At 39.7% G+C, this 23,848-nt stretch overlaps 1 protein-coding gene across 1 annotated transcript in view; it reads left to right on the top strand.

Annotated features, from left to right (window-relative positions):
• EIPR1 (EARP complex and GARP complex interacting protein 1) overlaps positions 1–5,893 on the top strand; it is an 89,314-nt gene extending 83,421 nt beyond the window's left edge. The window contains exon 9 of the mRNA XM_040598778.1: positions 3,580–5,893. Coding sequence (XP_040454712.1) covers positions 3,580–3,754 — 175 coding nt within the window. The 3' untranslated portion in view covers positions 3,755–5,893. The remainder of the gene's footprint in view (positions 1–3,579) is intronic.
• Positions 5,894–23,848: the final 17,955 nt, after the last annotated feature.

Genomic DNA, 23,848 nt, shown 5'->3' with positions numbered 1-23,848 from the left:
AGATTTAGGATAAGGAAGAAAATGGCTTACTAAGCTTGCCAGACGTGATTACCAAGTATGCTTATCAAATATAGTCTAGTCAGACTGCTCTGCCAAGGGCTGAATAGGCTGAGGGCCTATGTATGTGGTGCATTAAACTAGCTATAGCACAGCAGCTACATTTTTACACTCATAACCTGCAGCTTTTACATAAAAACAGAAATATCTGTGTTTTGGCAACAACATGAATGATACATATTAAAGTAGCATAGAAGATAGCTACTTCATATCAGTCTGCAGAGGTACTCTTCCTGTTTCTGAACTTCTCTAACTGGAAAGAAATTTAAGGTCCTGAACTCTCATTCCTCTTCAAAACCTGCCAAAGATCTGCTGATTATCCCAGTATCCAGTCCACTTCAAATGCTCTCCTCTTCTGTGCCTGGTGTTATGCATCTGATTTAAGAAGGCAAATAACCTGGGCATTGTCACCAGGAATTGCTAAGCCATGAAATGGAAAGCTTCTGAGATAAGGACAAAGCACATGAAAGTATAGTGGTAGTCTTTTAATCATTGCTGCATTATGAATAAAATATTAGAAAAAATATATTCATCAGTGCTATGACATGTTAGGCTCTGAAGTTGCCTACTGTATGTTAAGGATAAATAAAATCATAGCAACTGGTAAAAACAAGGATAATGAAAATAGACAAAACCATCTTAAGATAAATACAAGTTTTTATGTGTTCAACTAGTACGTATTGTAACCAAAATAATTTTTTTATAGACTTTGTTTATATGTATATATATTTAAAATATATTGGATAAATAAATGTCAGTGTCATAGCTGTTGCCTGGTAACTTCTTGCATTAACCAAATTCTATTTAATATTTGGGAGTTAGGAGAGTCTGAGCTGATTCTTTAATAAATAATGTGGAAAAGCTGTGTAAAATCTCATTGAGATTAAATAGTCTGTTGTGTGACTTAGAAGCTGAATGATTCTAAGTATCCTAGATTGATATAGATTCAAAAATATTATCCTTTGCCTATTCTTGGGTTACAAAAAGAAAGCACATCAATAGGCAAAAATGCAGGCAAATCTGAGATGTTTTCTTGGAAATCTCTTAGCATGGGGTAAGGTGGTCGGTCTCCAAGAGATTCCTGTTATGAGGGGAAAACCCCACCACAAACAGTCTTCCTTTTTCTGTTTAAGTATTTTAAGTATTTTGAACAGTACATGAAATAAATTCTTCTTTCTGTTCCACTAGCTGAATCCTTCTGGGCTCATTAACTATTACATAATTTAAAGGCTAATCTGTTTTCATTCATAGTGTTTGCAAAAGATGCTCACGGACAGGTTATTTTGGGTCTTCTGTATTGTTCCTGAGACACAGGTCATTCTGAGATAGTATAAAGAGGTAGATACTATACAAGATAATCAGGATGGAAAAGAACTAAGTGATCGCTTCCATAAGGATTTTCTCAGGTTCTCAGTAACTGTCTATGCAATTCTTATGTACAAGTAGTCTTATACATAATATTATCTTAAAAACACTGAAAACTGAACTCATGTAGCCTGAAGAACCACATGGAATAACATGCTTTCTTTTTCTGGGAAGGCACAGAATTACTTTCATACCCACGAAGAAATTCAGTGTAAGGACAATAATAAATAACAGTTAAAATTGTAGTTATAAATGGAAATGTCAAACAGAAGTTCATCTACAGGCTTCTTTACTGAAAAGTCATTCCCCTATGACTTCTGTAAATAAAATGAGATGATCTCTGTTATTTAAATGCAACACTGAAACCACCCTGAGCATACAGAAAATAGTATAATCCAGAAGCTTGTTTGTCCTTGTTTATCCAACCTTTGGTTAACTGAGATTCCTGGTTAACTGAAAAGTCGGTCGTGTCCCCTGACAGCCATGTGCACCGTGCATTACTCCCCTGCTTACCCGGAGAGACATCTGAAACCTTCAGAATAATGGAGTTGTGGGTAAGTGGGTGAGCACTGCGTGAAGCACATTGCTGTCTGGGGACATGACCAACTTTCACTTAACCAGGCACGTCAGTTAACAGGAAGTTAGAAAAACACATTGCAGGAGATGAAGTGTCTGTGTATGTGTGTGTTTATTAGCTCTCTGCTGTTAGATGGTTTATATCAAAGTACATATTCAGGAGAACTGCAAAACAAGCCTACTCTTTGCAATTAACCAGGGGATGCTCATTGTTTGTGCTGTGACCTTTTTTTGTTAGTTGACCTTAAATGTAGTATAAGTAAATGATAAAAGTCCTTGAAACTAAATATTTGAAGCTATTCTGCACTCTCAGACTGCTTTTGGTTTATTAATTAAATTCAATTGGATTTTAATTGTGATGCTAGATTTACAGCTGGTTAGGCTGGCTAGGTGGAGCTGAGATAGCCTGCGATTCAAATACGATACCATGTACGCTTTGCAACTGTAGAGATGTGTGCTTTCAGAGAACCAGTTGTAAAGGGCAAAACCGGCCAATAACAACACTTCATTTCTGTAGTAGCAGCATCCATTTAAATGATTGAGAGGCAATCACAACCCTCTTCGGCTTTGCTTTCTGTTAGGAGGGTTGCAGCGGTGATACAAGGCTGTTTCTGGGAGGCAGGGGGATGCTTCTGAAAGGCTGACCGATTCCTGTCAGACAAAGGTGATCCTCTGTGGGTAAAGGAGCTCTAAGGTCATCCTCTGAAAACTCACCTACCCTGTAGCTACAGAATAATGTACTGTGCTGTTGCTCTGAGAGGAGGGACTGGCTCCGTAAGTGGAGGGAAGAAGGGCTGTTCTTAGCTAGCAGAACGCAATCAATGAATGAGTCTTGGATGGTTTGGACTTCAGAGAATTGCCTGTATCCGTTCTTACATATTTGCAATGCGAAAAAGAATCTGCCTGTCTCTCATGATCTAGGTAACCAGGAGCTTGGGTGCTGCAGTGGGAGGTGAGGTACACAATAATAGATGAGAATCCAATGTTGCTATATCTCTAGCAACGGGAGATAAAAAGCATTCAGAGTGGTGCCTCCATCTCCCCTCCATTACCCTGGAGGGAACAAGTCCAGGATGGCAGCACAGGAGAGGCTCTGATGTGAAGGACTGCAACTTCTTAACTCTTTAATAAGATTATATATAAATTTTAAGAATTCAGTTCAAAACAAAGGGCGAAAGGAAGGGATAGAGCATGGTGAGAGAAAATATGTTGATAAACATATGTGTTTAAGTGCATTTAGATCATACGCTTTAGTTTAACTTGCTTTAAACAGAGAGAGAAAGGTACTTAGCGTAGGTTCCGAGAGAGTTGGAAATGCACTGAAGTTGAGAATAAGAGGTACTTTGTCCCTGCAAATGGGGTCTTTAACATTGACTTGACTCTGCTGTGTTATCTAAACCATAGGTACATGCAGACATCTGGTATAAAATATTTCCTTAGAGCCTACTACTGCATTCTAAAACTTTAAATGGGAGGCTGCGTATGTAGATGTTAGTGACACTTAATATTGCCTTTTAAAATCAACCGTGTTCACAGATCCTTACAATTTTCTTTTTTTTTTTTTCTTTTTTTCAACTTTAGGATTAAAGAGCCCCTTCAGGACAGTGTAATAGCTACCTATGAAGAACATGAAGATAGCGTATATGCAGTTGAATGGTCCTCAGCAGACCCATGGCTATTTGCCTCTTTAAGTTATGATGGGAGACTTGTTATTAACAGGGTTCCCAGAGCTCTTAAATATCACATACTCTTATAATTTGTTTGGATTATGGTGGAGTTGTTATCTTGATGTATGCAGCTGGTAGGTATTGTTTAGGGGTTTGATTTTTTTCAGGTTCTATTTTTATTAAGTATAAATGTTAAAATTTTGTTGAGAATATCTGTAGTAATATAGACAATTTAGATTTGTCTTTTGTATTTGCCTTGGAAACGTGTGATGCATTTTCTGAAGGCTGTGCTAGTTAGATGATTTCCTTTTTTTTTTTTTTGAGGGGCTAATCACTGAACTATAAAGTTTTGGAGATACTGGGTACTTCCCATACTATTGCTTTATTACTTCAGTTTTATGCTAATACAGTGAATTACAGGGGTGTTATTGTGCTGATATAAAACTTGGACAAAGTAAGGTGCATGTAGCAGAAGTGATTTATTCATTTACAAGAATATTTTATCTATCAGATATAAGCAGCTGCCTGCTCTTAGATACGGCCACTTTCTGCTGTTCTGGTCATTTTTCAATGTTTATAAATATAGCTGGGAATGGTCTTAAAAGGCTTTCTTAATTAAGTCTAATATTTTAAATACTTTTTCTCCCATTTTGCATATCCTAAGAAGAAATGTTAATTGTGAAGGTGAAGCCTTCAAAATACAGTTTTCATTTAAGCCTTATGGTAGTATCAACCAAGTACCATCCTGTAATTTGCAAACTAAATGCAATTTTGAGGTATGTGTTGTTATTGGAAACAATATTAGTCTTTACTGAAATCTCTTATATACTCATGTAATGTATTATCCCATGTTTCTAGAACGTAGTTGTGCTGTAATATATTTTGAGGGACTCTGGAGCTATGCCATTGTTAATCTGCAAAATCTCTTTAATATTTGTAAGTAGTCTCTTTCTTATCCTTTTGGCTCTGTGCCATTCTGCAGTACGCTGACATGATGCAGCAGGCTTTCAACTAAGCACAAAATATCCTTTGCTGTATCCTATTCCTTCCAATATCTGACCTAGGTATTGGTGACTGTCTTGTTACAAATGCTGAGAAGAGGCAGATGCTGCCCTGCAGGAGAATGCACAGAAAACTTGCGATGTAGATGGAAGGCATGGTGAAATGTGCCTCTGTATACTGACACTCCCCTTCCTTTTGCATTAAGATGAAAATTCTGCTGCTTGTTCTTTGTGTACTCAGAGTAACTGCAGTCATAATTATTCCCTGTTGCCTTTTCATCACTATTAGATTTCCCGTAAACTTCAGAAGCTGGGTATGTGCAACAGTGTTGGTTGTGGTAGAATTGTGTAAGACCGCTCTGAAGAAATGGCAACAAACGGATGGAAAGATCAATACCAGCCTCTTCCTGCGATTCCTCCCGTTGCTATGGCAACTGTTGCTGTTAGTGTTGAGGGACAGCCTGCTGCTCACCTCTGTTTGTCCTTACCCACTCTTGGATCGAAACATGTCCAAATGTGATTTGTTGTGTATACACAGCTGCTTCTGTGAGATCAGGCTTTGAGAGCGTGACTGACTGCTATAGGCCAAAACATCCAGAAAAGATGAAATTTGAATTCTATTTCTGGCTTTCTTAACGAGCATGTTTGGAAGAATTCATAGGAGTGAAGTAATACAATTAAATCATCTGTACTATTGTTTGTTTTGTGATGCTGCCTGTCTGCTCCAGAATGAATGCTTCATTGGAAATTCTGATCATCTGATATTTTGCGTTAAGATTTTGAAGTTGTGCTATTTCAAATTGTCTCAATCTGTAATTAGGCACAAGTTATTCATCTGTATAGTGTAAGAAAAATTATATTTCCAAATCAGTAGTGCTTCAGTTGTCTGAATATCAAAATCCTTGGTTGGGCGACAGCTTATATGTGGAGCTTTCAGTCTTCAGACACAAAACCTTGTTGGGTTCCTACCCCACTCCCAAACAAAAGCAAAAGCAAAACAAACAAACAAACAAAAAAACACAACCCAGACAACCCTGCAGTATATCTTTAGTATGCAGAAGAGCACTTTAAAAAACTTTATTCATATTAGCAATAAAGGTCTAATGAAATGTTATTGTCTGTTAATGTATATGGCTTGCAGTGTGAAGGTGATGGGAAATTACGCAACTCTGTGGGATTTGATTTGTTTTTTAATGTGTAATAAATGCGGGACAGATTTCAGACTAATTTTTATGTGGCTGTATGTCCTTTAATATTGTAAACTTGTAGAAGCTGGAAGGGTCTATAAGCAAATAATATCAAAAAATGTTTTGTTTTAGTTCTGTTAAATCTTTGTATCACTCAATAGGGAAGAACAGAGAGGATGAACACTGGGAAGGAAGGCAATAGTAGGTCAAATCTGAATGAAACGCATTACAGCAGAATCCAGAGAGCAGGAAGGGCCAAGTTTTAATCATTTTCAGCTGTCTGTAAAGGAGGATCTGCGCTATATGTACAGCACTGGCAGCGATATGGAAATGACCTTCAGAAAGGGAAGGCTTTTAACAAGGTTTCATCCCAGGCTCTTAGAGAAAGCAGGCTGCTGTAGGATAAGAGGAAGGGTTCGAAGATGGCTAAATAACTGATTAAAAGATAGGAAATAGGAAGCAGGAATAAATCATCACATTTCATGGCAAAAAGAAATTACCAATGAGGTCTGCAAGGATCTGTGCCTAGGCCCGTGCTTCACAGTATACTCATGACCTTTTTGGAAAAAGGGCTGCATAGAAATACGGCAAAGTTTGCAGACACTGTTAAGAGTAGTGAGCTGACTGAAGAATTATGGAAGGGCCTTGTCACGTGCTGTAGCTGGATTATAACATGGTAGATGAAATTCAGTGCAGGAACTGTGAAGTAATGGATATGGGAGAAAACAGTCATTTTATTTAACTACTGGGGACCTCCGGTGTATGTCTTACTACTTGGAAGTAAGATCTTAGGATTTTCATAGGTCTTTAAAAGAGTCAGCTGAACAGAGGTTAAGTTTTTAATTAAAATAATGGGAATTACTAGAAAGCAAATAGAGAAGAAAATAAAGCAGTGTTAATCCATTAAATAATACATATTCAGAAGTCTGTGGTGTATGTGTCTCTTGAATACTGTGTGTAGTTCTGGTTTCTTCCATCTCAAACCTAGTGTAGTAAAACAGGGAAAGATTTTAGAGCAGGATGACAGGAATGATGAGTAGCATGCAACACCTGTATGAGGATAAATAGGCTGAAAGGCAGGTGGTTGAGACGGGATGATAAAAGTCTGTAAAATCACAAGAGGTGGAGGGAGAGAAGGAATAGGGACTGACTGTTCACTGTTTTTCCTGATACAAGAACTAGATGTTATTAAATGGAATCTGCATGTGGTGGCTCAAAGCGAGGTGGTATCCACAGGTGTGAAGGTGAGCTATGGCACTCCTCTTTAACAATCCCTTCCCACAATAAAAAAAAAAACACAAACAAACAACCAAAAAAATAATCTCATTAATGTTAAAGTTTATATGGCTTGAAACTAACTGAACCAGTATTTGAAAGCTGGATCCATTAAAGGTTGCTAAATGTAAAGGCAGCATCTCCGGCTTAGAAAATCCTCTTGAATCATGAATTGCTGAACACTGCAAAGAGTACTGGCAAAAAATCCCTGTGTGTTGGTCCAATCTTTACTTACCTCCCTGGACATGTGCTATTTGCCAGTAAAGGTAGAAAACAGAAGCTAAAAATAATTTATTCTCTAAAGCTTTGTCTCTAGTGCTGAGACAGCATGTTGCTCCTGCGTGTTTCTCTCTCCCAACTGATTACTTTGGTTGTAATTTGTGTTTTAGGAGATTTCAGAAAACGCTCATGTCTCAGACAAATTTCTTACAGGATCCCAGTATTATTTCTGGAAACTCTTCTTGTAAAACACTCCTTGGCAGGAAGGAAGACTGTGGAGGCAAGCAGTACAGCAACGAGTCCATCACTGCTGTGGAAATTCAAATCATGGTCTAACTTCTCACAGCACTTGGGTTGTTTCACTGTCTCATAGAGAATGCTGTTTATGGAGACGCTTGTCAGCATTGGTAAGCAAGTAATTGTTGTATTTTCAAACAAACGCCTCATAAATGTTGGGTTTTTTTTTTTCTTTGCAGACTGTGTTCAGGTAAGAAGCTTTAATAGGTTTTGGATTTGAAAGAGTTGAGTTATGGTATTCCTTGAAAATGTCAGATTGTCAATGTTGCAATTTAAAAATTTGTCTTATTCCATATTTGGTGCTGCAAATCTTTATCACAATGTAATGTGTGTGTCTGGTATGGAATTACAAAAATGCTTGAGATGTGGTATTTTGATTTCACAGAAAGTGAGTTATTGAAGGAGAAAGGAATTTATAATATTTTTAAAAAGATTTTGAGCACGATCTAGATGAAACTGACCGAAGTTCATAGAAGTCCTGGCCATTTAATGTGAAGCTTGAAGTAACAATCTGTTTCAGTTGAACCAGAAATAGTGCTAACATCAAATTAAAAAAGAAACCAAAGCAAAAACCAGCCAAAACAAAACAAAACACCACCCAAACAACAAAAAAACCCACCCCACCACTGAACACCAAAAAGCAAAACCTCTCAGTAGTGATCTGGACTTTGCCTGTGGTGTTAGCGCTAAAATTAGCCTGACCTGTACTGAGGCCCGTGCAGTTAATGAGCTGCTTGTCAACGTTAGAATTAATGAAGAACGTGTATTGGATGGCATGAGTAGACTTGAAGCTTGCTCTAGACCAATTCTCTTTACATCGTACCTTTTCGTTTCATAAAGGTGAGTGGAAATAAGAAGCAATATGAGTGGAAAGATGATGATAAATTAGTGGAAATAAGAAGCCGTATGATCCGGATTATGCTCAACACTAAAATTAGTTGAAAACAATGCTTTGTAAAGAATTAAGCTGCTTGACCATTGTACTTCCCAACTGACAACAGAAGGCATTAGTTCTATATTTGCCTCGTCATTTGGAATTCACAAATCTTACAACCTGCTACCTCTTGTAGTATTGAAGGCTGAAATTCTGCAGCTTAAAGATGGCCTTCAATAGTATCATCTCACTATAGTCTGACATGGTAAAACACCATGAGGTAGATACGCCTTTGACATAAATGAAGCAGTGAGAACTAGGTAACGATAATTGTTAAGTTCAGTGTTTGGATACAAGTTGATAGTGCTATAGAACTGTCATTTGGATTCACAGAGGATGTTGAGGGTTTTTTTGCTTTTTCTAGGGGATATGGGGGAAGTGCTTAACACTCTGTTGTGGTAGCCTGATTCTCAGGCTGCAGAAAGCCTGTGATTTCTGGAATAGCAAGTGAAATGACTGAGAGAAAAGTGCAAATCAGTTTTTAGAGAAGCCTGGCCCTCCCATAAAGGTAGCTGCTGGGTGTGAAGCTGTGGATACCCTCCAGAACAATTTTCACATTGCTCTTGCTTGTTCTACCTGCCACTTTGGGCAGTGAGGAGCTAGTGAAGTGAGAAGAAAATGACACACAGAGATTTGGAGAAAAAGACAAAGGAAGAGAAAAGGTAAAAGGAAGACTGACAAATACAGAGTGAAAAGTGAATTGAAAAAGACAAGATCAGGGAAAGATCAGTTTGGAAAACAGAAACAGGAAAGACAGAAGAAATTGGCAGTAAATGAAGAGAAAGATACAGGGGTAAGGAGTGAAAAAAGAAAAGGATATTTGTTTGCTTGTTTTGGCTATGATGGAAGAATTTTAAGGACCTTTACTATGTTACTCTACCTGTGTTAACTGATTTAAATGCTAGAGAATTATCATTTTATATTGCAGCATTTTAGTTCTGATATTGGAGGTGGTTCATGTGGGGTAGTTGCTGCCAGGTTCTTGTTGATCCATGAGTTATTAGTCCAGACTTGTAGGTTTTAAGGGGTCAGGATTTTTAGCTAGTCATTTTTCTTTTCAGAGGTCAGGTTGTAACTGCATGTGTGAGCAATTGCAGTCCGTTTCAGTGCGAAGTTAGGTTGGGCAAGCAACCCAAGGGAGCAGTATCCTGAGAGGCAGGAGGAAAACTTCAGGCGGGCTGTTTCTTGAGTCACACTAGTTAGATCTGTAAAAGCATCTGTTTATGACAGACGCTGTTTATCCCTCTGTTTATAATTTCAGGGGAGTGTTCTCGTGACAACAACTCAAGATATTAGATATGATTAATAAAGTATCTGAAGCGCATCCTCCCTTCCACACTGACTTACCTTACAGCAAAAGAATTTTGAGCTGTTCTTGAGAAAATCATCCCCTATTTGATGCCACAGCTTTTGGTGCTACAGCAGCCCCAACTTCGTAAAGGGGTTTTTAGTGCTCCAGCACAGAGATAGCTTTGGGGAGAAAGAGATGGATGAGTCTTACTAAATCCAGGAGCCAAGCTCCCAGTGTGGAGATGCATGGCAAATATGTGGGTTGCTGTTGCCCTGGAGCTATAGCAACAGATGCCAAGCAGCTGGGCTGAGCAGGGAAGACCTCTAACGTACCTTCTCAGCAAATTGTCCATTTATTCTGATGCTGCCCCGAGTTCAGGATTTTGGCAGGAGGAACTATAGAAAAGCTTTTAAATGGAATGAATTTAGAAGAGTATGGGAAACCTTGGAAAACCCAAAGATACCACATACTAATCGGCAAGTCTAGATGAGCTGAATCCTGGGTGGTAATAGACTTGGCAGACAAATTCTCTGAACCACTGCCAGTTTCTAAAACTTTGCAGAGGACTGAGAAGACAAGACAGACTGGAAAATAGCAGAAATGGTATTGATATTTGGAGCTATTTGGAACAGCAGTGCATGGAGCTGGATAAGGAAATATGTTTCAGAGCAAGGAAATTTTAGCCAGACTATGAATGTTTTATTTGAAGTTTTTTTGTTGTAAACACCAGTCAAAATACTAGCAAATACCAGAAATGATGCGATAGTATACATGCAATGAAGTACGGATTATTTATTGTGTTGCACAGAATAGCCAGAATTGTAATCTGAATGTTTGTATTATTTCCTTTACACCTCGCTGTTTTCCAAAGTGGATGGGTGGAATGTAGTACATAATGGTAAATTTAACTTGTCTTCAAACACTCATGAAGACCCCCGACACACAGACACCCCCATTCCCTTAGTTTTTCATCATGGGAAAGAGTTTAGGTTAAAGAGCGTAATGAACCATCTTTTGACTCAATGTTTGGAAAGCAGGGGTTGGAGAGAGTACCTGGAACTTGATGTTGCAGAGATTGTGAACAAGAATGATCTATTTTCCAGCATGCAGTTTGTGGGGTGAAACACCCACAAGTACTTTTGGCTGTGTCTCGGTGTACACATATTGATATTTTTAGCAGAAGTTACCCCTCTAAAACTGCTTCCAAAAAAGGATTAGGCTACTCAGGATAATGATATACCAGCACAAACAGGTAAGTATCTTCTTAAAATTAGGAATGTTTCCTTATCGTCAGGAGGGTGGCTATGTAACACATTTATTTGCAACTACAAAAGAGTTGGGCTTGGGTGCATACATGTCTGCTGATAGCAGCTAGTAGGTAGATGGAGCCATAGGTACTTTAGTACTTTTTTTCTTTAAGTCAGTCTGGGTAAAATGAGAGAGATCTGGTAGTTATATTATTATTGGAAAGTCTGTTAGGATGAAAGCTTCATCACAATGGGAGCTGTTTAATCCTTTGCAAAGTGAAGCCAGAGAGCTTCAACAACTGTTCTGACCATCCTGGCAGTTCTAAGTGACAGTTACTTGGATTCAGTTTCCTAGATGGACGTCGATTTCTGATCTGTGTTTTAATCATCTGTATTCAGTGTTAATAATGTTTGAATATCTTCAGTCTATTGTTTGAATGACAAATAAATGCTGTACTATTTTCTGTTGTAGTTCACAGCCGCTTCCTGTAAGACAGCGGGAAAAGCGCTTTTGCTTTTTAAGTTTTCATGCTGCTGTATTGGGAGGTATTCTGATTTCTCTTCATGTGTCCTATACCTCAAGGCTCAAATCACAATTCAAATTCTACAGGTTTTGAACTGGTCATTGCTGAGGGCTGAGAAGAGCTCCGGATGAAGGCTGAGCATGACTGACATGTTCATATTCATCAGAAAACAGAGTCAGCTGGAAAGAACGAGAGAGTAATTGTTGCAGTGCTCCCCTCCCTCGCTGCTTGTGCAGAAAGACATAGGCTGCGGGGAGGAAGCTACCTGAGGTTATTAAGATTAATACTGCTAGAAATTCCAATCAACTCGCACAAGGCTGCTCCTCAAGGCTGTCAGATGCCTACTGCCTTCTCTGATTCAGGCGGGGCCACATCAATTTCGAATTTCCCAACAGAGATTGCTGTGATTTATGAGTTTAGGAGGCTGATAAATGTGGTTAGTTGAAGTGTTCATGAAATAATTGAATCAGAATAATTCCAGTCAGCTGTGCTCAGTTTATTTTCTCTGATAACCATAGGAGGGTGCAGTTTTGGATTGGGAACTTCATCTCAAGGATTCCTACTGCAGGAAAGACATTGTGGAACTTTTGCTGCCAAGCCTGTATGACAGCCTCATGAGCTGACTTAAGACCCATCAGAACTGGAGAGTAAGTACTGTGAGCTCTTCTGGTACTGCCCGTGACAGAGGCTGAGTCAGTTCTGGTTTATGCATGGTGGGATGTCTGCTGGGAAGGATAATGAGACTTTTATTATTTAGTGTTTGAATATCACTTTACCATTCAGTAGGGAGAGCGTTGTTCTTTACACTTCTTTGTAGCAAATTATTTTCAGGTGACAAGTTTTATGAATGGTTTGCTTCTGGGTTTTGTGATATTTTTTTTTATTATTATTATTATTTTATTTTTTTTTATTCCTGGAGTGGTGGTTAGCATCAGTTCTGTCCTTACAGTGAAGGGAGTGCCCGCACATCCCTGAAGAGTTTTATATGAAAACTCCAGAAATAATTTTTTCCCTACAAGTTTATCATTTGTCTACTGTAACTTTCCCACATAGCTGAGAAAGGATTGACATTCTGGGTGGATTGTCCTAGAAAGAGTACTGAATGTAAAGGGCACTGTAAAACAGGAAGGTGAGCAGTTACAGTGTTGTGATGGCTGGCTGAGGTCGGTAGAGAATGGGAAAGCCCAGCAAGTAGAGCTAGGGTGTTGCAGACGGGTATCTTCTTGTTGTCATGAACAAGATACTTACAGTAATCTGAGAGCTGCAAGCAGGGGAGGTATGTGGGAAAAGCCAGTGGCTTGCGTCTGTCGCTGTTAGTCACTTTCAGGTATCTTTTGAAATGTGAAGGGAGACTCTGCAAGCAGGATACAGGCAAAAATTTAACAGTCCACTGGGCCTAGCACTAGTGTATTCTCCATGTCTGGTAAGACACCCAAAGTGAACTTTGTTGGCCAGGAAGGTGTCAGTAAACTGCGGAAGGGTTGTCCTCTGTGCTGCTTGGAACAGAGTTGTAAAGTTGCCATCTTCCAGCTCTGTTTATCCCATTAGAATGTTATACCTTTGCATTTTGGTGTCTTTTCCCTCTTGAATCCTTGAGCTGCTACTGTTTTCTACTGCAAACAGTATTATCTCTGTCTGCAGTTTTATGTTTATCGTGTGTGGCTTTTCCCCATAGACTTTCATACAGCCTTTGCTCACAACTCATCAGCTTTCTCAAAAGTCGAAACCGTAGCTGGGCAGCGTGCCATTGATGACAAAGCGTTGCTGAGAGAGCAGCTTTCCCAGGAGTCCTAATCTGCGCAACATAAAAATGGGCAGGTTTATATTATGGTGAGTCAGCAATGTGGGCTGCCACTAGGGATAACACCCCAGATAGTTTGTATCAGTATGGGTATACCGACGATCATATGACACGACCTGGCATGCATATGAACTATTCTCTGGTCACCTGTGGCTGAAGAGCTATGGGATGGGTCCTTTCACCACGCGGTGGAGAACGGCCCTACGCTTGCACAGGAAGAAATACATCTCTCACTGAGCTGTTATTCTCAAAGTACCCTTGCCTTGGAACTCAAACATTTTAGGATTTATCATAAAGTTTATTTTATTTTATTTTTTATCCTGTCCATGATCTTCAGTTTGGGGGCTGTGTCAGAGTATAGGGGAATCGGTAGGATTTGTGGGTGAGGCATTTTGACAGCATAGAAGGACTGGTGACCCTAATGTAAAGTGGTACATGCTTTAGAGCCCATTATGCCAATCTGTGTGGTGGGGTAGATCAGACTTAACTGTTTCAGACACATCGAGCACCTGGTGCACTCACTTTGTATTGAAAAATTAGTGATATTCTGAATAATGAAGTCCTGCTAAAATTTAGCTACCCAAGTTCGGTGACTTTTCTGTAACTATGTGTTAATTCCTGGAATGAATTCACAATGGCTCTTTTGTCTCTCGTGGTGGTTCTTTTTGTCTCAATATAGTTTGGTGCCATCCCTACCTCCTCTAACTTATTTCTGTAGATCATATAAATGCCGGTTTTATATAGCTTAAAGAATATCCTGTAGGGTGCAGAATCTATTAGTGATGTGCTTAGTATTGTGGCAGCACTATTCTATCCTGGAGTATAGTAGAAGTAAGTTAACTCAAGAGAAAAACATTTTCTAAGGCTTCATTTACTTCCCTTTTTCACTGCTCAGCAGTTAGGAAGGCGCATCAGTGAATAACTCCTACCGAATCTCCTTGCTGAGGTCCCCTCGGCGTGAAGTGCGTGCTGTGTCAGAGAAGGGTGGGGAGGACATTGTGCAAAATGTGCTGCTTAGTCAGGATGGTAGATATAAACCACAGAACATTTTCCAAATCAAATTTGGATTTGGGGCTTAGCACAAAATAACTACATTCTGTGCAGAAAATGTTAATAGAAAAAGTCAGGATTACAGTAATGCGTTCTGTGTGGTCTTTGAGTAGAGAACAGCAAAAGGACATGTGGCAAGACTGTCTCACTTGTGGTTTTGCTTCTACTGCTGTGAAAAGCATTTTCAGTACTTGCATAATTTAGAGCATGACATTATGATTTTCAAAGCTTCAAATTGGAGTAAAGCATTTACATAATCTAATTAAGTCATGTAAATGTTTTATGATAATATTCAAGTAAGTGCAAAACTTGTTCTGCAGATGCATCCCATTCTTAGGTCATTGGGGAAATCCAATTTACACATGCAGATGTATGTTTCTAACCCTGCATGCTCTGGGAGGTCAACAGGGTACTCGCTGAATGCTCTGTTCTTAGTATAACCTCCAAAGCCTGCTTCGCAGGGCAGCATCTTTCCAAGAAGCTTAAAGGTAAGCTGGTACCAGAGGGAACAGCAAAGCAGATTTAAAAGGGTAGTTGCAACCTCTTATAATTTGAATGAAAGCGATGCTACTGCAGTATGTAATAAATTGCTTCCATTTCAGTGAACATTATAATAATCCCATGGTGACCCTCTTAGCAGCAGCCCTGCCACATGTAGTATCAGATCTCACAAAGCATGCATCAAACTTGGATAGGAAGCTACCAGGGGAAGCCCCACAAATCCTCCTGGTAACTGTTGGGTTTGTTTTTGCCTCTGGCTGCACTAACTCACAAAATATTGGAAGCACTTGGCCAGCATCCATGATGAGAGAATGCTGTCTTGTAGTGAGATTATTTAAATAATAATTTTTTATCAGCACATTCTCACTAAACTGTCTTCAACGGTAGTTCTTAGTGAACCCTGTCCTTGCTAGGCTATACTACTGCAAATAGGCAAGTGAATTGAATCCTAATTTTCCAAATGTAGCCAAGCTAATGCTAAGCTATAACTAATGAGGTTCTTTTAGAAAGTACAGCACTGGTTGCTAAAATGAATTTGTGTAATTGGCAGAGGCAGGTTCTTCAAGACCCAAGTCCCTCTCTGTTTTAAAAAAGCTTGTTGCCATTGAGTTTTATCAGTGCCATACTGATTTGCTCTAACTGATGACAGCAATGCGTGTGTATACACTGCCAGGTTTTCTGTGCTTTCACAGTAATTGTAATGATTAGGAAGCACGTGGACAATGTCTGTGCCGGGCTGTTGATGAAGCCTGTGGTGTGCTGTTAAAAGCATAGGACTGACCGCACGCGTGATGTTGACCTGGTTTGTGCATACACCGTGACTGTGGTGAGCCCAGCAGCTCTGATTTTTACCTGAAAATGTGGGTGTTTAAAGGGAAGTCTGGATCTAACATACCTCTGAATCCAAGGACTCTTATTTACTGTCACAGTACATAATAATATCCAAAGTTTGTAAGTCAGTTTGGAGCTCGGTGGTATGGAGAGCTCTGAATATGTGAAAGTCATTGCTAAAGTAGCTCACAGAAAGGTGAAATATATTGTAGTGAATTAAGTCTTCACTAATAAGACATAGAAATCTAATTACTTTGCAAATTTTTCATCTAATTTTTTTAAGGGAGTGAAGCTAGTGTAAATTTAAAATGGAAGTCAAGATGTTCAGCACGTAGTGTTAACTGCCAAGGAGAACAACAGAGTGACCTTATTTGCAGCTGCACATGCATCATGTGTAGGAATGCCTGTCATAACCATAATGATTTAATGTCAGGGCAGGCCAATATTTCTTGGTTCTTCCTCCGCAGTGTAGGCAGTTTCCTTTATAGGTGGAATGGGAAGCTGTAGGTGTTGCTGGTGAAAAATGGTAATGCTAGAGAGGTGCCCTTTACTACAAATCCAGCACCGTTTGCTTTAGTTCACCTCCTGAAAAAGAATTTGCAAAGTCACTGCCTGGGGAATGAAGTCACGGGTGGGTGAAGTTTAAGTTTTGGCGTGGCTGAATTCTGCTGTTTTGAATTGTTCAGCTGTTGATTCTAGAATGTTTAAGCATAGTAGGTGACATTGGGGAAGTCTAAAGCAGCTGAATTACTTTTTTTTTTTTTTTTTTAAGGTGCCAAGACTATTTCATTGCAGAAAATAATGCTTTTAGTTTAAAACCTGCAGAACTTTGGTCAAAGTAGATACTTTACGTTTAGACATGAAAGCTCACAGAGCTAAGTTTAACTCCGAATGCCAAGCCGTTTACCTTAGTACAGCTATTTGTACCCAAGGCATTTTGTAAGAGGACAAGCATTAACTGCCACTAAATATCCTGTGTGCATGGCTGTTTATAGTTCTGTAATGAGCCCCTTTCAATTACCTTTGAATAATGTATCAACTTTCAGCCCGATATATCACCTATATAAACTCTACCGAAGGGTCTTAGGTGGAAGTCTTTAAAAATATGTGGGCACTTTACCCATAGGCTTTGTAATCACCTGGTCCGCAAGTGTCCACGGGTACCGGTCACTTCTGAAGAACACTGCTCTGTGGTTTCTATTCCTACCACTGCCTGCCTAAGGCACCCACACCTCAACAAGAGGCAAAGCATTTGACTTACAATTTTTAGCAATTAATAAAAGCTAATTTAGGTTGCAGGTTGGTTGTGTTTGTAAACCCTTGTTTCCAAATTATTGTAATTTTTGAGAGTAATTTGATTTGAAGAGTTTGGGAGAGGGTGGGTAAATAGAACAGGTAAGACAAACTTTAATCCTCTCTACGCACGTACAAAAACCTCTTTCAGTCTTAGCGATATCCCTGCATGTATATTAACTATTTCTGGAACTATGAGATACAGCTCATAAAACGGAATTATTTGAAGAGAAATAAATGCTGAGGAGGAAAATGAGCAGTGAGGAACCTTTCTTTCTCAAAATGCGTCCAATGAAAATACAAGGTAGCAAGTTCAAAACAAAATAAAACCCACACCCTTTTTGTCATAGCAGATAATTTTCATGGTGGAAATTGGCACTGATGGAGTGAAACTAAAGGAAGAAAGGAATTTAAAAAGGCATGTTCATGGACAGTAGATTCCAGGGTGGCTGTCATAGTCCCCACACAACTTTTACCTCCTTGGTCTTTGCTCTGGATTGATGGGAACTGAAGAGGTGATACTGCTGACCTGGCCATGTCCTTTCGTAGTCTTGAAGCATTTCTGCTGGCCTGCATGGAGGTGGCGTATGGATTAGATGTTAGATGTCTTTGATATGATGTAGTGCAGCAATTTTCTGCCTTTCCTAGGAGTGTGATCTGACCTCTGTAAATAACTGTTTCGTTACTTAGAGCTATGCTTTTCTACACACTTCAAATAATGATTTTTGAGAGACTTACTAAATGTGTGTGTATGTCTGTATTTGGATAGTGAAAACTATATAACCTTTTCTGGGGTATGTATGAAAACTGCCATCACAATATAAGTACAACCAGGGGAAGGAGAGCCTGATACAAAGCTCATTGATGATGACAAAACCATTGCTGTGGCTGTGGTAGTTGTTAGTTTAGTTTCAGTATTTGTAAAATATTTATGTCTCTTCTACCAAGGTGTACGAGCTGAGGTTTGCGCTTGTGAGTCAATGGATCCATGAATCTAGATAGATTTGTGTGTAAGTCTTTGGAGTATCATCATTAACACTGTCTGCTTAAAGAGGAAAAAAGTACCTAACAAAATATTAATAGCAAGAAAGAGAGTGCTTAATCTTTTCTGTACTTATCCATGTTTCATTTAAAAAATGTTAATGTTGTGTCTCACCAAAATTTAGAAAATTATTCTTAAATATCCTATACACCAAAAGGTAATCTTTTGCAGAATCACAGAATGATCAGGTTTCGAAGGTACCGCTGGAGACCATCTAGTCCAACCCCTGCTAAAGCAGGGTCACCCACAGCAGGTTGCACAGGATCACATCCAGGCAGGTTTTGAATATCTCCAGAGAAGGAGACCCCACAGCCTCTCTGGGCAGCCTGTGCCAGGGCTCTGGCACCCTCCCAGTACAGAAGTTCTTCCTCACATTCAGGTGGAACTCCCTGTGTTGCAGTTTGTGGCTGTTGCCGCTTCTCCTGTCGCTGGGCACCACTGACAAGAGCCCGGCCCCATCCTCTTGGCACCTGCCCTTGAGACATCTGCAGGCATTGGTAAGGTCCCTTCTCAGTCTTCCCTCCTCCAGGCTGAACAGGCCCAGCTCTCTCAGCCTTCCCTCACAAGGGAGATGCTCCAGTCCCCTCAGCATCTGTGTAGCCCTCCGCTGGGCCCTCTCCAGCATTTCTCTGTCTCTGTTGAACTGGGGAGCCCAGAACTGGACACAGTAAAATACTTAATCAGTATTCTGTTTCTTTGTTGACTTCAGTTTAAAAAATAAAAAGATAAAATATCTGAACTTGGTTTAAGATTTTGTTTAATTACTTTTTTTTTTTAGTATAAAGCAGAAACTTCTACAGCATTTGGTGCAGAGCCATGAGGTTCCAGCTCAACCAAGGTTGTTCACACTTGAGATGCGAGTGGGGGAAGAGGGAAGAAGCTTTTTATACTGAGGAGCAACAGCATTATTAGTATTACTCTTTTCTAGTCTAATGTGGGAGAAACTTTTATTACCATATTATATCATGTTATTGATCCTGGGTTTTTTCTAGATTGTATGGGCTATAGTTGAAGCTTTTGGGCATTGAGCACTTTCTGTGTTCAAACAGGAAGGATTCTGACAAATATAAAATATAAAAGGTCTGACAATTTTCAGATCAACTTTAAAATGACAATAAATTGATTTTAAGAAAATACGTCCTAATCCAGATTCATGGCCCCATCTGGTGTAAGTTTATATTGACGTAATGACTTTGAATGAGTTGCTGTTCCTTTTAATTCTTTCTCTTGCCTTCCCCTTCATCTGCTCCAGTCCGCCACTGCAGATTGTTGCAAGGGACCAAATCTGGGGTTTAATTTAATTTCCTAGTCTTTGTCTTTTTTTTTAATGCATATTCTGGTGCATGAGACCAACATTTCCATGGAGCAAGAAGAACTCAGCTGAGTTACCCCAAAAATGATAGTGAACCCAACTCTAATGTCTCTGGCTGTGTACCTGCAACTGCTTAAGGGAGGGCAGAAGCCATGTGGAAATATTTCAAGAAGGTTGAATTTCATAGCAGTACTTGACAACTCTCAAAAATTCTTGGAGGAGAGCATAAATTGATTTGTATTAAAAAACTTCTGTGATTCTTTAGCTCTGATTTGTTGCCACCCATCATTTTTAACCGTTACAATTCCAAAATGTAAAAAGAAGTAATTTGATCACATTTTTTGTATTTGACTTTGTACGTTGCTCCCAGCATAAGAGAGCCTGGTAACAAAGGAAGAAGTAGTTCTGGCTTGCCACAGACTGGCATGGGTTCGTTCCCTGCTTTTTTTCCTGAAGTGTCCGATGCATTTGTTAATTCCACCTTAGCATGTTCACTACAGCTTTTTAGGATGTTCATTACTTTCCCTTTTGCTGCTGTCTTTAAAATGGTTTTATGAATGCCATGGTTAGTGTCACTGACAGCATACTTAACATGAATAAAACAGGAGGGCATGGTCTCATCTTCAGTAAACCCTAAATCTAACATGATTCCTCTCTTGTCCTTGATCAAACTGATTGGCATGTTATTGTAGTTGGCCGTAGCTTAAAATAACTATGTATTGCTCTTATATCTTGGGAATGCTGTGGGTCTTGTTAATCTCAATATTCTGAATATAGAATGTTTTGTCCTCTACAACTGCACTGTCTGTACACATAACTCAGTTAAGCTCGTTTGCATAATATCTAACTGTAGAGGAGGGAAAGAAGGATCCCTGTTGTAATAACAGGAAAGAAAGACATAAGGTGGTTTAAGTTATTTACTCAGGTAAATCGAACAGAGGATGTCTGTGGATGCACCTGAAAATGTACCCCATGGTTTGAGATTCTGTTCAGGTTTTAGGTTATCCTTTTCAGTGTTATTATTAATAACATCATGATTCAGGGAAACACCTGTTGGTACAGTTTTATGTTAGATGAATGTATAATTGGAACACAGTAGTTAGATGGTTGCTGCCCAGATGTTACTTTCAAATGTCTGAGTCGGTTCAGCAGCCAAGATTGTGTCTGCAAGTACATCCTTACCAAAGCACAAGCTGTCTCGTGTGCTCCATAGATGGTTGTAGGTCATGGAGCCGTTTACCGTGCTCTGTGATCACAGTCCCATCGGTTTTTCTTTCACCCTTGGAGAACACAAAAGAACACAAAGATCAGCTGAAATGAACGGAAGAACAACCATGCATTGTAAAAATAAAAATCTTTGCCCTGTAATTCAGAATCAAATACTCTTCCATGACCTACTCTTACAAAGTGTGGTCAGCTACTCCTCTGCTATGATGGCATGTGATCTTAAGTGTTGGGAAGGAAGTTTAATTAAAAAAAAAAAAAAAGACTTCAGTGCATCTGGCAATGGAAAAAAAAATAATTTTGTTTAATTTTCAATCAGACAGCCTGAGACAACCACTGAGCACTACTTGGCAATTAGAATACTAATGAACTGCACACTGGGTTAGCCTGTTTTTAAAGGACAGCAAACAATACACTCAGAGTTGAGGGATTCAGGATTCTATTCTGTTCAGTCAAGTCTTCACATATTTACCTTCTCACTTTGTAAGAATTCAGGAAATGTATGCCGCCTTGTCATCTTTAAAAATCCGACCCCATGGTTAATTATTTTTCAAATTTAAAAAGCACAGAAATTGTTATATGGCTTTCTTGAAAGTATTCCTGAAAAATACACAAACAGTGTATAGTGTTAATTTTCACTGTTTGGGGCACCTTCAGTGCTTTAAGCATTTTCTTTTTATTTGTTTGTTTTTATTCTTCCTTCAACATATTTACAACTCTCTGATATTCGGCAACAGTTTGAAGTCTTTGATTTTCAGGCTTTTTATAAATTGGATATTGTAGTTATTGGTCTATAGCATGCAATTTCACAAAAGAGAGGTTGAAGGAAGAAATAAATTGCCCATGCCTAAAGTGTTTATTTCTTATAACTTTTATAAGCTGTTATCTGTAGCAAGGCTGAATACAGTAGGAAATGCTTAATGAATTCAGATGAGTTCTGAAACAAAAATTAAGTAGCCTAACCATCCATAGTAGCCGTGTCATACTGGCCTCACTGTGAAATGGCTATTTTATTGCCCCCTCTATGTCACATTGTCAAGCAGAATGATGTAATTATACCCTAGCTGGGATGAAGGGTGCACGCTAGCTCACATTAGGCTCTCCTCCAGTTCCAGGATTAGAAGTTTGTGGAGGCTGTAGCTGACTTGGGATGTAATCCTTACAGATGTAATCCTTTTGTTTCCTCTTCGAGCCTGTGGCTGCTGAAATCTGAACTCTGGATCTTCCCTGTGGCCCTGACCCAAGCCTTGCTTTAGGCACGTTGGGTGTTGAGGCAGTATCTGGGGCATCAGAGTGGCAAGACAGCTTAGGGGGGCTTCTAGCTTTGTGTAGTCCAGGGCCCCAGGAAAAAAAAAACGGCTTGCTTCATCTCCTCTCTGTAGTGGGAGCTGAGCTGAGGCAAGGCTGTTACTACTAAGAGGAGGGAAGCTGGTATTACCCGAAATAGAATCATTGGCCCGCACCCCTCGTGCTTCTAGTGGGGAGCAGAGCAAAAAGCCTGACCCTTTAGGACTTTTGATCCTCTTTCCAATTAGCTCTTTGTTCTCTTGTCCTTCTCACAGTAGGAGCTGTCAGTAACCAGTAGGCTTGGGAAGCAAAACTCGTTTCGGAGCTGAACTCTGCATGTTACTGGTCTACCCTGATCTGTGTACTTACTGCCCTGCGTTTGCAGCAGCATCTTGGTCCCATTGTAGCCCGTTCTGCTCCAGCTATGAAGGTGTTGCTGTGGGAGGCAGAGCCAAGTCTGCAGCAGGGGATACAGTTTCCCTGACTGGTTCAAAAGAACACCAGCTAGGGATGGAAATACATCTAAGGTGGGACACGTCAGCTTGTTTTGTGAGTTATACTACATCTGTTGAGAAAGAGGCATGCCTGAACTTCTAATGATGAGTAGATTTTTATTCTAATAGCTAGCAAACAAGCTGAAGCCCAAATCATCCAGATCGCACTGGGATACACCGATTCCACAGCTGTTGGTCTAAAAGAGAGGCTTGTTCATAAGTTGTGAATTTGCTTATGAGACAATGCATAGGGAAGTTTTCCCTTAAAAAAGGGCTGTTTACTTTTGATGTCTTTGTAAGATTGTTTCAATCTTGCCTCTGCTTTGCAAAAGGAGCACGTGAAAAATTCTGATCAATATCATCATTCTGGTATTTTTTCCATAATACTGTGCTGAACTGAAAAAATTTAGCAAATGAAAAGTTTTCATCTTTTTTCAGGTTTTCTGTAAAACCTAAAATTTAGAACTTGCAAAATTAAATGAAAGAGTTGAAATCAAAACTTAGAATTAATTTGTTAAAAAAAAATGCGTAAATTTCTGTCATGCCAGTGTGTAAAAACAATTTGGCTTATACTTTTCTGCACATTGTAACTATTAAAATATATAACCTTCGTTTAAGGGCTTACAGTGTCTTACATATTCATTCTTCATGTCAAGGGGTTGAAGACTGCAGTCAGATTGAGTGTCTGAGCGTCTATTTTTCAGAAAGCCTCCTGCAGCACCGGCCTGAGCATCCTCTGAACTAGGATATGTACCACAGGTAGAGAAAGAGCAGCATCTTCTTAGGGTCCTGGTTTCAGCTGGGATAGAGCTAATATTCTTCTTAGTAGCTGGTGCAGTGCTGTGGTTTGGGTTTGGTGTGAGAACAATGATGGTTTTGGTTGTTGTGGGGTAATATTTATACTAAGTCAAGGACTTTTAAGTTCCTTGGGTCCTGCCAGCAAGAGGGCTGGAGGGGCACGGGGAATGGGGAGGGGATACGGCCGGGACAGGTGACCCGAACTAGCCAAAGGGATATTCCATACCACGGGAAGTCATGCTGCGTATATGAACTGGGGGAAGAAGAAGGAAGGGGGGGGGACATCTGGCATCACAGCGTTTGTCTTCCTGAGTAACCGTTATGCGTGATGCAGCCCTGCTTCCCTGGGGATGGGCAAACACCTGCCTGCCCATGGGAAGTGGTGAATGAATTCCTTGCTTTGCTTCGCTTGTGCATGGCTTTTGCTTTACCTATTAAATTGTTCTTATCTCAACCCTTGAGTTTTACATTCCTTTCCAATCCTCCTCCCCATCCCTCTGGGTGAGGGGGAGTGAGCGAGTGGCTGCCTGGTGCTTGGTTGCCGGCCAGGGTTAAACCATGTCAATAGTAAAGAA

The sequence above is a fragment of the Falco naumanni genome, chromosome 6 (genome assembly GCF_017639655.2).
Source record: "Falco naumanni isolate bFalNau1 chromosome 6, bFalNau1.pat, whole genome shotgun sequence".
In the NCBI taxonomy this organism is placed as follows: domain Eukaryota; kingdom Metazoa; phylum Chordata; class Aves; order Falconiformes; family Falconidae; genus Falco; species Falco naumanni.
The sequence above is the reverse complement of the archived record's forward strand: the minus strand, read 5'-3'. Positions and strand labels throughout refer to the sequence as shown.